This window comes from Dufourea novaeangliae, unplaced genomic scaffold, assembly GCF_001272555.1.
Source record: "Dufourea novaeangliae isolate 0120121106 unplaced genomic scaffold, ASM127255v1 scaffold299, whole genome shotgun sequence".
NCBI classification, from domain to species: domain Eukaryota; kingdom Metazoa; phylum Arthropoda; class Insecta; order Hymenoptera; family Halictidae; genus Dufourea; species Dufourea novaeangliae.
Genome location: NW_015374192.1, coordinates 1,626,849 through 1,642,247, shown reverse-complemented (window position 1 = coordinate 1,642,247; position 15,399 = coordinate 1,626,849). Strand labels below are relative to the sequence as shown.

Below are 15,399 nucleotides of genomic sequence, written 5' to 3'. Positions count from 1 at the left end.
GTCACTTATGGCGAATTAGTGTATCAAAAAATATACTATTCCATTTAAAAAAAAAAAAGTTGACCTTCATATGACCTCTATGCATCCATATAGAAAAAAGTTACATGAGAAACTTTTGTCTGAAACATTTTTTTACATATTCGAGTAGATCGATATAAATGGGATATGTGTATACCTGATTCTAAACAATTATCATAAACTCCAAAAGTCATCTCGTTCGAATAATTTTGAACGATACTGTACATCAATTAAAAAAAAAATGGCGAACAGCTTAGTCAAACATTGAATATTTTGCAACCGACTTAAAGTTGAAAAGGGGAAACCTTACGTTTACATACAATTCGACCGACGAGCAATTTCTTTCGGATTTGAAGGTTTCCAGACGTCATCAGGACCCACGAAAAACGATAGCGACCGTGGTTCTCCCGACGGTCCTACCCCGAAACGAGCGTCCGTATCGTCCGTAACGAGATCGCCCGAGGGAAGGTTCATCACGGCGCGAAGCCGAGGGTAAACCGGTAAGTCAAGGGATAAGAGTGGTCCCTCTCTGAAATTCGTCGGTCCTGGGCGAGTGGACTCGTGGGACCGGCGGAGAATGTCGCTGAAAGTTTTACAGGCCACAAAGTTTCCGTGGAGGTTGTGGGTTGGGTATTCGCGTTTTACGACTTCCTGCGCGGCGGAGTAGCGAGCCACTCTCCCCCCTCCCGCCGCATGCCCGGAGAATTTCAATATCTTCTCCGGTGAATATGGTAAATAAGCACGGGACGAACACTCCGTAAACTTTACGGGGAAATGAACAAAGCGTGGATTGAAAGAGGAATGGCCGAAAAGAAAGAGGTTTTGTGGTAAACACGAGAGAGGGAGCAGAACGAACCATTTTGATGACGGCAGGGCTGGTAGGGTACACGCATTTTTCCTTTAACGAGATTACGTGGTATACCTGGACCTGGATCGATTGAGGCACCTGTTCATTTCGTTCCCTGATCCATTTAACCGAATGCAGGGGAGACCGTCGCAAAATCGGGATGTCAAGGATAAAATCTTATAATTTGGATATTATTACAGTAAAAAAAGAATCTGCCTACCAGTTCGTTGGTTGTACAGTAAAGACTCCATGAGAGTTTGAAATTCAGGTCCATCTAAAAAATCTATTGCTTTCCCGAAAAATAAAGCGCTTGGCACATTCTACGGCCTCCCCGGAGGTGGGGATGAAGTAGAAACTCTCACGAGGAACTTCTTATCCAATCCTCATAGAGTTTTTACTGTACATCGACAAAAAGGGTGCTTTCAAACGAACAGGAAATAGTTTAGCGAGATAATTTGTTGTACGTATTCACTATCAATTACGGTAAGACAAGAAAAGAAATAAAGTTGGCTTACGAGCTAGCAGTAAAATATGAAAAATCTATTCTTGACTCTCGGAAAGAAATAACTGTTAATACTACGTATCATTATTGCATTTTTCTAAATTTGGAAAGTTTATATTATGAAACTGGTACGTTTGTCCCTGGTCCTTACTTACTTGTTACAAGTAGATGCGATCTCCAGGTAATCGTGGCATTCCCACGCCATGTCTTCATCCCCAGGAAAACAATTTTTCATTTCGCTGGTGCAAGACTTCCCAACGCGAAGCAACCTTCATACAAGCCACTTTTTTCCATATTTGTTATAATAACGAAGACATTTCGGGTGAGCGAAGTTATTACCTCTCTTCTATGGGTTCTTTCATTCGACGCTGCCCCGTTTCCTTCTCCATTTTCCATTCCCTGTTTTTCCTTCCACCTGCGCAAGGTTACGCAAACCATCGTACCAAATTCTCTCTGATGTGGCCTCGACAACATAGATGAAAGGAAACGGAGAGAATCCAAGGGGGGAAAGAAAAATCTCTTAGAAACTACCGAAGACTTTGGAAATTCAAGGAAACGTTTACGCTAATTGGCCGGAACACCAGGTAGGGGTTGGAGCGTGATTTACGGTTCCTCTTTCGACCGATCTGTCGTGGTTGTCCGCGCGCGACAAACTCGATTCCTTATCGAAACGCGATTTCGAAATAAACAAAACCCTCCACCGATCGGCGAACTCCCCTTATCGGTGGTATCGCGAACGGATTAAATTTTCGACGACGGTTCCTGGATTCCTCGTAAATTTTTATCGCTGGAATCAGTTTCCATTCGGGGCAGGGGGGCGGTGTACAAACATCGTTCCCGTGGGTATAAAACGATTCTTCACTGTCAAGTAGAGGCGAAGACTTATGGGCTCCCGTAACGAAAGTCGCCGGGAATCGAACGTAACGATCGCGCGAGGCGTCGCGATACGGCCCAGACCATGTCGGAAGGAACTCGGTCTCGACTCGTGGTATATTAGGAGGCGAACAGAACAGGGGAGGAGTGTTTAATTTCGTGCCACGAGAATGAGGTTCAATTAAAAGCGGGCGATTTGTAAAACGGCGATGTTAATTGCCGGTATGTTGTAACGAGTCGGCTACACTGCGTTGAATTCCATTTATACTACGTACGCTGGATTTACGCGGAATGTTCCAATGCTTTTTTTTTTCATTTTCACCTACTTTGCAATGTTCGGTGGAGTGAATAAAAGTTATTAGACGTTATAGAGTTCTTTATGAGCTTGTTTTACCGTGTTTGTACGAGCACTGACACAATGTCTCCATCGTGATATACGCATCCGTGTTATACAGGTGTCTACCCCATCTATTCTGATAGTCGCTTTTATTCTTATGGAGAAGAGAATACCGAGACTTCAAGGGAAGCAAATTATCAAACTTTAAATCGATATTCCTAGTCACCATGAAATAGGAAATGAAAACGTGCGGATAGATAGCCCCAACATCTTCGAGGTTTATTTTCGCTCTATTTTTTCTCTTAGCCAGAGACTCGTCCTTTCGAAATTTCAACGGCAACGTGAAATAGGACGGACACCGTGGTCAATTGATTTCGTTTAGAGTCTGGTCGTGTAAGGTCCGCGAGCATGCTCCATTAATTTCGTTCCCTCCGGGGGCTTACGCAGGCGAACGAGCAAGTACGAAAAATGAGCGTGGCAAGAGGAATACGAATTGACGAACGAGTGGTACCAAAGCGCCCGAGCGTGATTAGATTACCCCTGGTCGCGATGCAATTGGAATTGCCTCGATTTTTCGATCGGAAATCGTATTACGGAGATGAAACATCATCGAACCCTTTCAATTAACGAATACCAGTAAACAGTCGGGAAATCGGTGGTAATGCGACGAAATCTAATTAATTATATATCGAACGATGGACACACATGCCATGGGAATTAAATATTGTCCATCTACCCCCTCCCCTCCCCCCATAGAGTGAAGGGAATAACGCGACGTGTGTGATCGACGAACGAGTAATGTCGTGCATTTCGCTTGTCATTGTTCCCGTTCTGGGTCGGATTGAACGCAATTTAATGGAAACGAAAGGAAGCCTGGAATACTAATCCTGGAAAATATGGGAAAGCCCGTCATTGGGCCAGTGCGCTAGGAACGCGTTCTATTATCGACCTCGAAATTTCCGAATTGTGGAACATTCAGTCACGCGGACAAGAACTTCGTATGGAAAGTGTAACGAGTCGAGAGGATATTCAAAGCTTTCAACCTCGAACTTTATATATCAACTGTCAATGTTCAACTTCGAGCCTTAAACTTTCAATTTCAACTATTGATGTTCAACTCTGAACTCCGAATTAGATTTTAACCTGCAATTTTTAACAATCACCGATCAACTCTCAAGTTGCAACTTCAAATCTTAACTTTTTGGTTGTTAACATCAAACATCATGGTATCTATCAACTTTAAATTCTCAACAACTGATTTTTACTGTTCATAGCAATTACGTAACCGCGACTGTAAGAATCTACGATTCAAAATAAATCCATAGGTTTCAGAAATTCAGAATTTTGAATTTTTAACCCTTCGTCGATTATAAATGTGCCGAGTACACTTTAATCACGATCGCCTAAGCGTCATATCTAAATGTGTATAATCGAAATCAAAAGAGCTTTTCCATGCGTACGGATTACCTGCTACTGTTGACGGACGTGTTGCTTCGGCTGCGCCTCGAAATGATCGAATCCCCGCGATTAACGATCCCTCTATGGGTGATGCTGAATGCACGTAACCGATAAAGATCGTCCCCGGCTCGCGGGTTGTATGCCTTCTCCGGTAAACTGTGTACACGTGGCCTGATGTGATCTGGCACTGCAACACACATATGGACAAGTTAATCAAGAATCCGGCGATTGAACGAGTGGACACATTCCATTAAGCGGGTATTGCTTTTCGTTAGCCAATATCATCGCTGGTAACGCTACTTATCATCCATCGAGCTTCGAAATCGATTATTCATATCGTGGAATTGTAGAGTTCGTGTACACAGCGACGATATCAAAAAATAAACTATTACATTCGCAATGATGTGAAAAAACAATAAAACGATCTGAGAATTTACAATTTAGTCCCTGACTAAAGACCACAAATCTTCCATGTTGTATTTGTCATCAGAAAATTCGGTCGCTCAAATTTCATGCTAAACCAAAATCTTTCTCCTTTTTCACTTTTTCAGGTGACCCAATCGCCAAACGAATTCCACGATTAAAGAGACGCGACCTTTGGCTTTCGGTGCACCTGAATTTTCCCCGATGGAAAAACGCTCGACATGTCGAAAATACGTTTTTTCTTTAGGGGGCTGTTCACTAGCCAATTTTGATCAGTGCTTACTTGCCAGCGACCAGTACAGAGAATATTCGACAGGCGTGACTTTGAAGGTGTTAGGTCGATCGAGGTAAAATGTTAATCGGCCATTTTCCTGGGTGTTGGTACACGGGGATAACGATTTTGTTATACAACTACTATTAACTGGAACGTTGCTTGTTAGAAAGCGTGTGTTAACGTTATAGATGCGTTCGAATTACGCCACGGAAACGTACAAACGGGATCGAAATTTAATTCAAAACCCTTACGTGACGGCCATTCAAAGGGGAGTCTGTTAGATGTGTTTGAGCCTGGCTAAAGGGATAGCGCGATTCCTTGACTTGACAACCTGACCGAAGACGGACCCTGCATACGGTACACGAGCATTAGAATATATGATCGTCTATGGGAAGCAGGCAATTACATATATTATAATGTCTTTCATAATTCTAATCACTTTTATTAACAAAAAGAGGGCACGATACGCACGTTTTCGATGGGAATCGAGAGCCGCGGTTTCGACTACATCGACCGACAAAGTGTACGGTTCGGCGTGTGTAATGCGGTTACTGTCGACGAGGCACTCAAGAAGTTCGTCTCTCCCCGACAGGCTATCTAATTACGACCAACGACGTTCCGCTGGAACTTCTCTAGCCCTGAAATTAGCGGAGGAGTTTTCGCCGGGGTAGGTACCTATATCACGGGGAAATTTCAATGCCACGTACGCTCCGGGCTTGAGCACCCTCGGCCGTCTGACGTTTCAATTACTTAGTCGCCAATTAAATTCGATCTTTAGGATCATCTTTCGTTGGATCACGGCGCAGAAAACGGGAACCACAGGACCATGGAAGGAGGAATGGTGGAAATTCTACCAACAGTTCCGTGTTCTGTTGTTTATTCATACGAAAAATTTAATTGGAAATTAGTCGAAAATCATGGTGCACACGAAAAAACCGCTGTGGAAAGAGGCGGAAAAGGAGCAGGATAATTGAACCAGGCACACAGGAAGAGATTTAACGAGGAACTGGCAGAAGTCCCGAGGAGTTCCAGAAACGGAGCATTCCGCGTCTGGTCTTGGTTGACCTGTTCTACTTACGTCTGTGGTATACGCTATCGCGCGAAACTTTCGGATCGCTTATTCGACAAACAAATTTTTGTAGTAGAAAGAACACGGATATATACTTCAGTATTTGTATACCTAGACCTAATCTAACTAAGTGAAAACAGAAAAGACAATTTTTGAAATTTACGAAAGTAAAAATATGTTAGAAGTTATTCTGCTCGTAAGGACTAGAGCGACGAATTGCTTACGAAAGACTGGATATAACACACTTTCTCCGAGAAAATTCGTAATATTACACAAGCTTAAAGAATTTCGCGGGTCGAAGACGTTGAAAGGGTTCGTGTATCAAATAGGCAAAGGAGGCTGGCCAATTCGGGTAACTTTCTAGCTACTGCACGACGTGGTCGATCATTTTCCCTTGCGGGTACGACACAATCGCGCTGAATGCTTTGTTGGTAATAGCATGTTTCCCAGACGACGCGTCTTCTCACGTTTATTGACATATTTCCCTTATATTGTATTTACCGTTACTATGCGTACCAGTTTTTCTCGAGAAAAATATTTCCCTCCGAGGTCTCTTTAGATCCTCTGTGTAAAACTCACATCATATGTACATGTGCGCAACCAGAGACATTTTCGAGATATCAATTCGAATAAATACCGTCCACATTATCGGTCGAGGAAGCGATAATTTTCGTTTCTCATCGATTTTCTATTCTTATCCGTTAACCGCGATTGCTGATCACAATCTACGGGCTTCGGGTGGAAGAGATATCCGTTATCAGCGAGAATCATCGCGATTATTTACACGGACAGAATCGCATTTAGCTGAATCGATCTCTAAAAATACCTACGGCTAATGACTTCGGAGACAAGATTCACAAGAAAATTGCTAAATTTTCTAAGCAACCGTAATTCAGCATGTTTCAGTTATGAAATACTGTTTATTAAAAAGTTATTAAGAGAACAATGATACCTTTCTCTTGTACTGTCTCTAACCAACTCTGAATGACTTTTTTATTCTTAGACTCTGCCTAACCAGTTACGAAGCATTCTTCTGATCGGAGTTGGTTAGAAACAACTCAAGAAACAAAAGTAACTTTTTTCGGTAATAACTCCCCCGAAACAATAGACGAGTTTCTACTCGTTGAAGTAAACTGAGAAGCTCGTCTACTGTTCCGGGGGATGATACTTGGCCATTGTTAGTAATATTGAAGAAAACATATCGAGTTTTTGACTTCGGCGTATCGAAATCAGCGAAGAGGCCAAACTTTTAAATAATTATCTACCTCAAGACGTTTTTCCGATAACTTTTTTACAAACGGCGCCCCCAAATAAAACCTTTACAACATTACTCAGGGCGATAAGCTTATCAACATATTGAAAAATCATCGGAACCGGAGGTGACTACCTTATCGTAAATATTTACCAAAACACGTTCTATTCCCCATCACCAAAAGGAATCATCTTTCAGCATTTGCAACACAATATACGTAATACGTCACAAGACTAAACAAGATTCGTCATCTACGCATCGTCAACCCCGTCGTATTGGCACCCCTCCCGAGGCGATAATCGGTTGCTAACGTTTCATGGCCGAATAACGCGCGATATAACATTCGACTAAAACCGAACAACCCCAATTCGGAAATCACCCCTCTGCGCCTTTTGCCCTTCTAATACTCGCCTAAACATAATATTCGACCCGTTTCCAGTGGCTTGGGGAAGGGCCTCTTCTGTTTACGGAAAGTATTTACCCAACGGACGTCAGCCGCGTAATTAATTTCCGGCGTGTGCAGAGATACAACTGTCTCGGGTTTGTACTCGACGACGGTAATCCAGCGTGATACCAAGCTATTCTGAGCCAGAAGATCCGCCGGGGACAGAGGTCGCCGGAAAATTGCGGAAATTATTTTAACGATTTCGTCTGGGACATTCGCCCCCACCGCGTTCGCGACGAGGCTCATATACGCGATGAACACCTTTTTCGGGGTAATCGCCAATCGAAAAACGTTTTTTGTGGGGATTGGAGCTGCCTGGATTACCGGGGATGGACGCGATATTTTTTGAATAATGTACAGCGAGTTGAAGTGGTATTTCAGAGATTCGTTCTGACATTTACGAAATTGATCCGATTAAATGGTTACTGTGAATATAAGTGGAAGCGTTATTTTTGTTGAATAGTTAGAATTCACAAATTTATTTCACCCTCGTGGACTGCTCGATTGAATTTAATTCTTAATTAGATTTTTTTTTATTACGCAGATTTGTAACATAATTTCATGCCAATAGCTTACGTATAGAGGATGTCCCATTTAAATCAACACACTTGAATAACTCTGAAACTGATGACGATATTAAAAAATGTTTGAGATAAAAGTTAAATTGATGTAACATATTTTTTGGGGGAATTTTTAGTATAGTGAATTTCGATCTGCTGCTTCATAGAGACGAGAATGAAACAAAGATGATTTGTTTCTAGATCATTGAGAGGTTGAGAGTATTCCAAATCTTTCCTAGACCTTACGAAGAGGTGTTTATACCGTCAAGAAGTTCATAAACATCGATCAATTCTCGCGAGTGTGATGTACAAGTATTCTCGAGGAAATGGTAACAGGATTTAGGAAATTGCTACTTTATCAGTGTAGGTACGTAATAAGCTCAGGTTGAATTGATGCTGACTAAAAGAGGATTCTGATTCGAAGTGTTCTTCAAAGTAAGAAGACTGTTATCGATCCAGAAAGCTGTCTACTTAATCTGGACATTTCACCGACATAATAATTGATCTTACAAATTTTGATACACGATCTCAGGCTAATTTCATTCAAAAGTGAATTTTTCTTGATCAACGTGGACAGGAATACTTCCGCAAGCCGTCTCGTCGCCTATGATCGATGCGACAGGATTCAGCGTTAATTCGCAACCGAGCCGGGATAAGGAAATTTGCAAGAGTTTCCTGGCGGGTAATCGCTCGTGAAATAATTACGAAGTTCCCCGGATACCGATGGGAATTCGTCGTATTGCCGGGTTCCCCGTCACGAAGACCCGGGAATAATGAGTTATACCGGATAGGTGAGCACATTTATTTCGTTAGCGAAGACCTCGCTTCCCATTCGGGATCATGGATTCAGTGTATTAAAGATCCCTTTTCCCCTTTAGTGGCCGGAAAAAAAATAGTGATACTTAGGAATATTTTTTAAAGAATGCAGAGAAGATACGATTAAGAAGCTCCTCTCGTTCAATTGTTCTGTGACTTTAGTGTGCCTCTGACTTTTGAGATACATACGTATAGTTCTACCTGGTATACATCGAATAGATCACACCAGGTATTAATTAATAATCATAACGCATACTTACACAAATTGCACTTTCCTTTTTCAACATCAATTTTTAAACACTAGGTGTACACACAAGTACATGTATTTCTTTGTTTTCATGTAAATCAGAATTCCAAATTAATAATAAAAGAATGATCTACACAATTCCTTATACGTTACGTTTTCATTAAGTAAAATGAATGAAGTGGCAGTATTGGAGACACTTTACTAAAAAAAAAAATCTCATACTCGGGCTGATCCATTGAGGATCGAACACGTTCATCGTTCACGCCAGAGAATCTACGACATACAGCCCGCCTACCTTGCAATCAAGGCGCAAGTCTTGAACCTCCGAGTAAATTCGTTTTTCATCGTGTCTCGGAACGCCTTATAATAAAAGAGACGTGTTATTTAAAACTTTACCGGCCCGTACCGATCCGCCACGATTTAAATAATCTTATAAAACCCACGGAATACTAAACAGCAAAATCGCCCCGCTCGTAAAAAGAGAATCGATTTCGCCTTATGGCCGGCTGTGTGTATACGAGACAGTGACAAGATTCGGGCTTTACGACGGGAACGTGACTACCCCTCATATTTTTCAGATTTATACCAACGTTTTAATTAGGATTTAGTCGAACCTTTCCGTCACCCTCTGACAGTTACTCACGTTACCCTAAACTCGTGTATTCACGAGCTAGTCTCGGGATAAGAAAGATATTAATATCGAATTTCCCTTCTCGACTGCATTTCCATGAAAATCGTGGCATCGGTCAATTGGTCCTGCGACACGAGGCAAATCGTTCCTGAACGTAATCCGAGAAACGTCTCAATTCGTACAACAAACGTATCAATCTTCTAGGCCACGGGTCCGATCCATCAAACCGATTCCTTCCCTTACCCTAGTATTATATCGTTCCGCACACACGTTTCGACCGAAGAAAAATCGTCCCCCAGGGGAGGGGTGTGCAGAGCCCTAGAGGAAACAAACCGAAGAAAAATGTCCCTTACCTGGTAGCTCGAGGAAGTTCGAGGTCCTGCGCTGTCTGCCCCGTGGATGCGCGGTGAAATTCAACGGGCCCACGTCCTCGTTACTGACGTTCGACAAATTGGAGCACTGACTGTCACGGGAGCCACGTCTGGACGCCAGGTACGCTGTAACCACAATGAAACGAACGGAATGATGCGTCGGATGGGGAGGGATTCTCATCGAACGAAAACGCGTGGGCCGCCACAAAGGGATCGCACGCCGCGGATATACGTGTACCGGCGACGAGACACAATGGGCGCGCTGATCATTTCGAGATTGCGGCCGCGTGACATATCCCTCGAAATTCCGCTGGACCGCCGTTAACGCTTTGGGCTGGTGCAAATTTCAACTCTTTCGCTACTAGAGGCGTATACAGGATGTCCTGTAAAACTGGTCGTGCAACTGGGTAAAGGGTGATTCTATGTGAAAAAATAAGTAGAAAGTATACAGGGTGTCTCATGTAATTGTGATCGACCGAATAGTTTTTTTAATTGTGAAACGGCAAGAAATGTTTTATACGTAATATGGTATTAAGTTATCGGTATCCCGAGGAAGTTGTTTTTCTCTCGACGTTTTCAAGGTCATCGGTGTTTTTTTATCGAGTAACTGAATGCATTTTTCCATGAGCCACGCGATGCAAAAGAAAAGAATATGTAGTACGTTCAGTGCTGATAGTTCAAGTGCTAATCGAATTTTTACAAACCTCCCCATAGGCGTCAATGAAAGGGTTAAATGATGATTAATCGACCCGATCGTGAAAGATCGCGCTCGACCGGTGAACGGTTCAATTCTCGATCCGTAAATGCGGGGCTCAAGTTCGCGAGCGGATTAAAGGTCGAAGAGGATTACGGGGATTAGGCTCTCGAAATACGGCCAGGCCCTACGCGGCTTTCAGCCCGACGACGCAGGAGCAGGCTGTCTGGTCCGGAGAGGGATGGTAAAGAGGGACGAGAAAGGAATGGGAAATGACGGTGGAGGTTAGCTCGCTCGTACGTTCGTTTTATTCGTCGACCTTTAAATGAGAATCCCATCAGGTCGAGCAACGGGGCCAGCCCCCGGAAAAATGATTACATCCAGAGCCGTCACCGACCCCGATTTTCAATGCCCCCTTTGTCCTTCGCGTTACGATGCTGCCCCTCTCTCTTTCTCTCTCGACGTTACGACATTGCGCGTAATTAGATGAACCATTATCGATCTACCTGCCCGAGGACACTGACAACTGTTTGACAGATTCGTTTCAGGCTCGAGGCGTAGAGTGTTTACGGAAATATAGGATAGAATTCGAATGGGATTCGATTAAGGCCCCTTTCCCCTTAAGCGACTGGAAAAAAAGATGACACGAATGTATTTTTAAAGAATGAGATAGAGAAGCACAGCGATGTTATACATTTTCCGACTAACTCACCGAACAATGTAGATCATATTTAATTTATTAACCCTCGATTGATTACTAACCATTCGATTATCGACAACTTCACACGGTACAATCGAATACACTCGCGAATAAAGTATTTGCCCCCTTGTGGGGGGGGGGGGGGTGGCACGATAAAAGTACAACATTTTGCTCTTTTTTCCCCTAACTCCTCGGCAACTGTGACCAGCGAGACCATTATTTAAGCCGTGTACGTGTCCTTGTTCGTATTCCGCGGTTCCACCCGACAATTCGCGTTGATTGCAAGATGCGACGCGGGCCGGCGGGACGTGACGATATTCCGACGAAGTTCCAAAAAAAGAATGAAAAAGGAAGACGTCTCGTTATCGCGCTATACGGATGCAAAGGAGATTTTTACCTCGTCGCAGGATTATTTCGATCGGTGCCGGGGCTCCGTTTAACGGCGTCGCTTGTTCTAAACGATTTTATGCAAATTTCCCTGGTGTCCGGCCGACAAGCTCGTGCATAATTCGCATTGTTTCAATCACCGTAACACTGTTTCATATCGAAATCCACGCACTGCGAAATATAGAATTACTATAATAATCATTATAGAATAGGTAATGTTTTCTGCCAAAATAGGTTCCACTAAAAATTTGTGTTACTCTTTTGATATCTGTCTTCTAATACCAAGTAGTTAATGTTCACGTAAAAGTGTCATTGTTCAACTCTCTTTCGACCACATTGCACGCCTGCGATATTAATTAAAAACAACGATCTTCGGACGGATTAGAAGGATTTAAAGTATGTAACGCGGTTGCATAACCCAGCGCACGATTTTAAGCCGATCAGAGCTCGTTAATTGCCTGGGCATTGTCTCGTTGTAATGTCCCGATAATTAGATGTGCTCTCCGCGAGGATGAAGCAGCGCGGCGTACGATTTCACCGGTACGCGACGGGTCCCCACACGACCCAGCAAAAAGAAATCGATAATTAACTTCCTCTCTCGACGGGCTGCATTTGGTAATTAATTTTTTTTTTCGATCGGTTGCACATCGCGAACGAATCCAGGGAATTTATTCGTTTCTAGAGTTCTTGTCGATAAGCGAGCTTTTGACGAGTTTGGCTCGGGCAAGTCCAGTGGATTGTGAATTCAATTTGTGAATTTCAAATCGACAAACAATAGAAATAACGAGTGAATATTGCTGCATACTTCATAAACAAATATCTTTCTTTTAAATATAAAAACTAGTTATGCCACGCAGTGTATAATGTCACCCCGGAAAAATGCATTTCATCGTCGACGAAACAATGTCAGGAAATATACAATAGACCGGTTCGAGCTAACAGAACGACTATCGGAACACGAAAAATTCCCCGCAACTCGGAAACAGGGGCAGACAGGCGTACAACACGTCAAAACTTCTAGACAGAGTTCACATTTAAAACCGTCCCGGCATAATACGACTTGCTGGGGGGGAATGCGTGAAGTAGGGCGCTACAGTGATCCCCCACAATGGCCCATCTAACGAGGGCAACCACCCGCGCGAAACTGCGGACAAAACCTACGAAACAAAAACTGATACGGAAAGTTCGCTTACCGAGTCCACCTTTCATCGAGCCTCTCCTCCTCGGACTGGACAGCAGCGTCACTTCCGTGTCCGCGTCCTCAATCTCCGTCAAGTCGCTGGTCGATTTCCTCGAAATGTTTTTACCAAGGGTCACGCTATCCCCGTTGCTGTGCCCTTTTCCAGCCTCGTCCAGGTACCCTTGGCTTCGATTAAAATGACTATTCTTCTTGTTACCCTTCTTGTCCTTAGGGCTGTCGTTCTTCTCCTTCAACGATCCCTCCACGGACGAAGTCCTCGAGCTACTCTTATAATTCGTGCTGTTCTGCTGATCCAGATTCAGCTCCGAGTACTTCGGACTCGGTAGTCCATGGGACGTCGGTGTGACGATCGTGGGGGACATAGGTGTCTTCGAACCACTCACCCCGAAACACGAATTCCTCCTAGGATCGAACGATTTCGGGCTTTTTGAACCGAAGCTGGACGAACTGGACGATCTAGCCGGGATCATTCGTGGCCCAGAGACAGGACTCTTGGGTGGATAGCTCATCGTCTTTCCGAGACATTTTCGCGTGTCGACGAACTGGAACACAGGGGACTTCCTACCGGATGAGTGCAACAGGTCCCTATTTGGGCTCTTCGGGCTTCTGGATCCTTGACGTGTATAATAACCCGGACTTCGAGGTGATCGGTCGGTCTCGTTCGTTCGACCGAATTCTTCGAAATCGAAGTTCGTGTTGGGCGTCTCGGGATAGTATTCAGGCGGAAACTCGAATACCAACGGTGTACCTGGTGTTTTAGTAACGGACAGCTGCGTGGGGCTTCTCTGGCCGCCAATCGGTATCTGCGGTAGCTGCGGCAGTTGACGGGGACTACGTGGGGACTTCAGGTGTATCGATTGTCCGGGACTGCTGGTCGCCATTCTCGACCGAGATTTCGTTGAACGATACTTATTCGTCGGCGGTTCTTTGATCGTTCACACGCTTCCGGCAATCGTTTCAATCCTACAGAGCTAGGGGACCAGACAGCCGGCTCATTCTGCTTCCGTCACGACGATGAAACGCAAGATTTCCGGAACGGCTGGTGCTCGTGCACTCTAGGGACACGACGCGCGAACCGTTCTCGCCGTCGCAGACGGATTCGATTCTCATTTCAGCTCTGGCCGCGTTACTTCTCTCGCCTCCATGCCTCCTCAACGGCCCCCTGTTGCCGACGGCGCTTTTACGTAATGGCGACGGGGATGGATGTGTAACGGGGGTGTGTCTTCCGGAGTCGGATCCCCCGACCATCAAAGCCGACGAAACAACTGCACGCGTTGCTCTCTTCGGATCTGACGAAACTGGAAAAATTGCGACCGGTTGAGTGTGATTTTCCGTCTGGATTAATCTTGAAACGCGTTTGAAGAAATCAATTTGATGGTGAAATGGACGACAGGTGACCACCGTGTAACAGGGTGGGTTTAAGTTTCTAAAAATGATCGTGTTATGCGAAACTAGGAACTAGTATGTACACTATACCGTTCAGAAGTGTCCGGACACTTGTATGATGTTTCAAATCTGCGAAATATTTTTCAAATATTTGTGAATATTTTTTATACGAAATGTCCTTGTCTCATCGAAAGTGAATAGATTGAATTGTTATAGAAAAATGTAAGTGATATATTTATTTATTATTTATTTAGAATTGACGGGCAAGGTATATTCTATGTTACGCTATTATGTACATTATTGAACTAATTGAAATAGTTTATATCTAAATGATGATATACTACCTGAGAAGAAATCTATGCTGTCAGCGTATAGACTAGTACATTTTAATATTCGATTCATTGAATTAAGAGATCTATTAATAATAGATCTACCAAACTTTAATAAAGATAATACTATTAATAATAGTAACATTCTAATGTTGACAAAGTACTATGTTCGGACACTTATGGGCGGTAGTGTAGATACATACAAAAAAAAACAGCCCTCTTACAGAAATACCGTGTTGTTAGGGGTTTCTCTAATTTTCTAAACATGTTATACGGGGGTTACCTGTATTTTCTTGAAAGACTTGTCAGTACAGTCTTATAACGACGATTAAAATATTATGACGATACATTTTCTCAGATCTTTTGTAACTTTTATTACGATATGAAAGTGAAGAAATCGGTTAACTTATAAATTTCTACATTTTCAAATGTTCGTCACGTTCATCGACAGAAGAGTCATAAATCTTTCAATAGTATCGTGTACAAAAGCTTCTTTTCATGACGATTAATGACAAGATGTTCAGAACCAGAATAATTTGTATAACCAGATTACAATAGACTTTACGAACGACACTGTAA

At 43.3% G+C, this 15,399-nt stretch overlaps 1 protein-coding gene across 1 annotated transcript in view; it reads right to left on the bottom strand.

Annotated features, from left to right (window-relative positions):
- LOC107192219 overlaps positions 1-13,986 on the bottom strand; it is a 32,449-nt gene extending 18,463 nt beyond the window's left edge. Inside the window, exons 1-3 of the mRNA XM_015581429.1 lie at positions 13,098-13,986; positions 10,106-10,249; positions 4,045-4,222 (exon numbers count right to left, since the gene is read on the bottom strand). Coding sequence (XP_015436915.1) covers positions 4,045-4,222; positions 10,106-10,249; positions 13,098-13,986 — 1,211 coding nt within the window. The remainder of the gene's footprint in view (positions 1-4,044; positions 4,223-10,105; positions 10,250-13,097) is intronic.
- Positions 13,987-15,399: the final 1,413 nt, after the last annotated feature.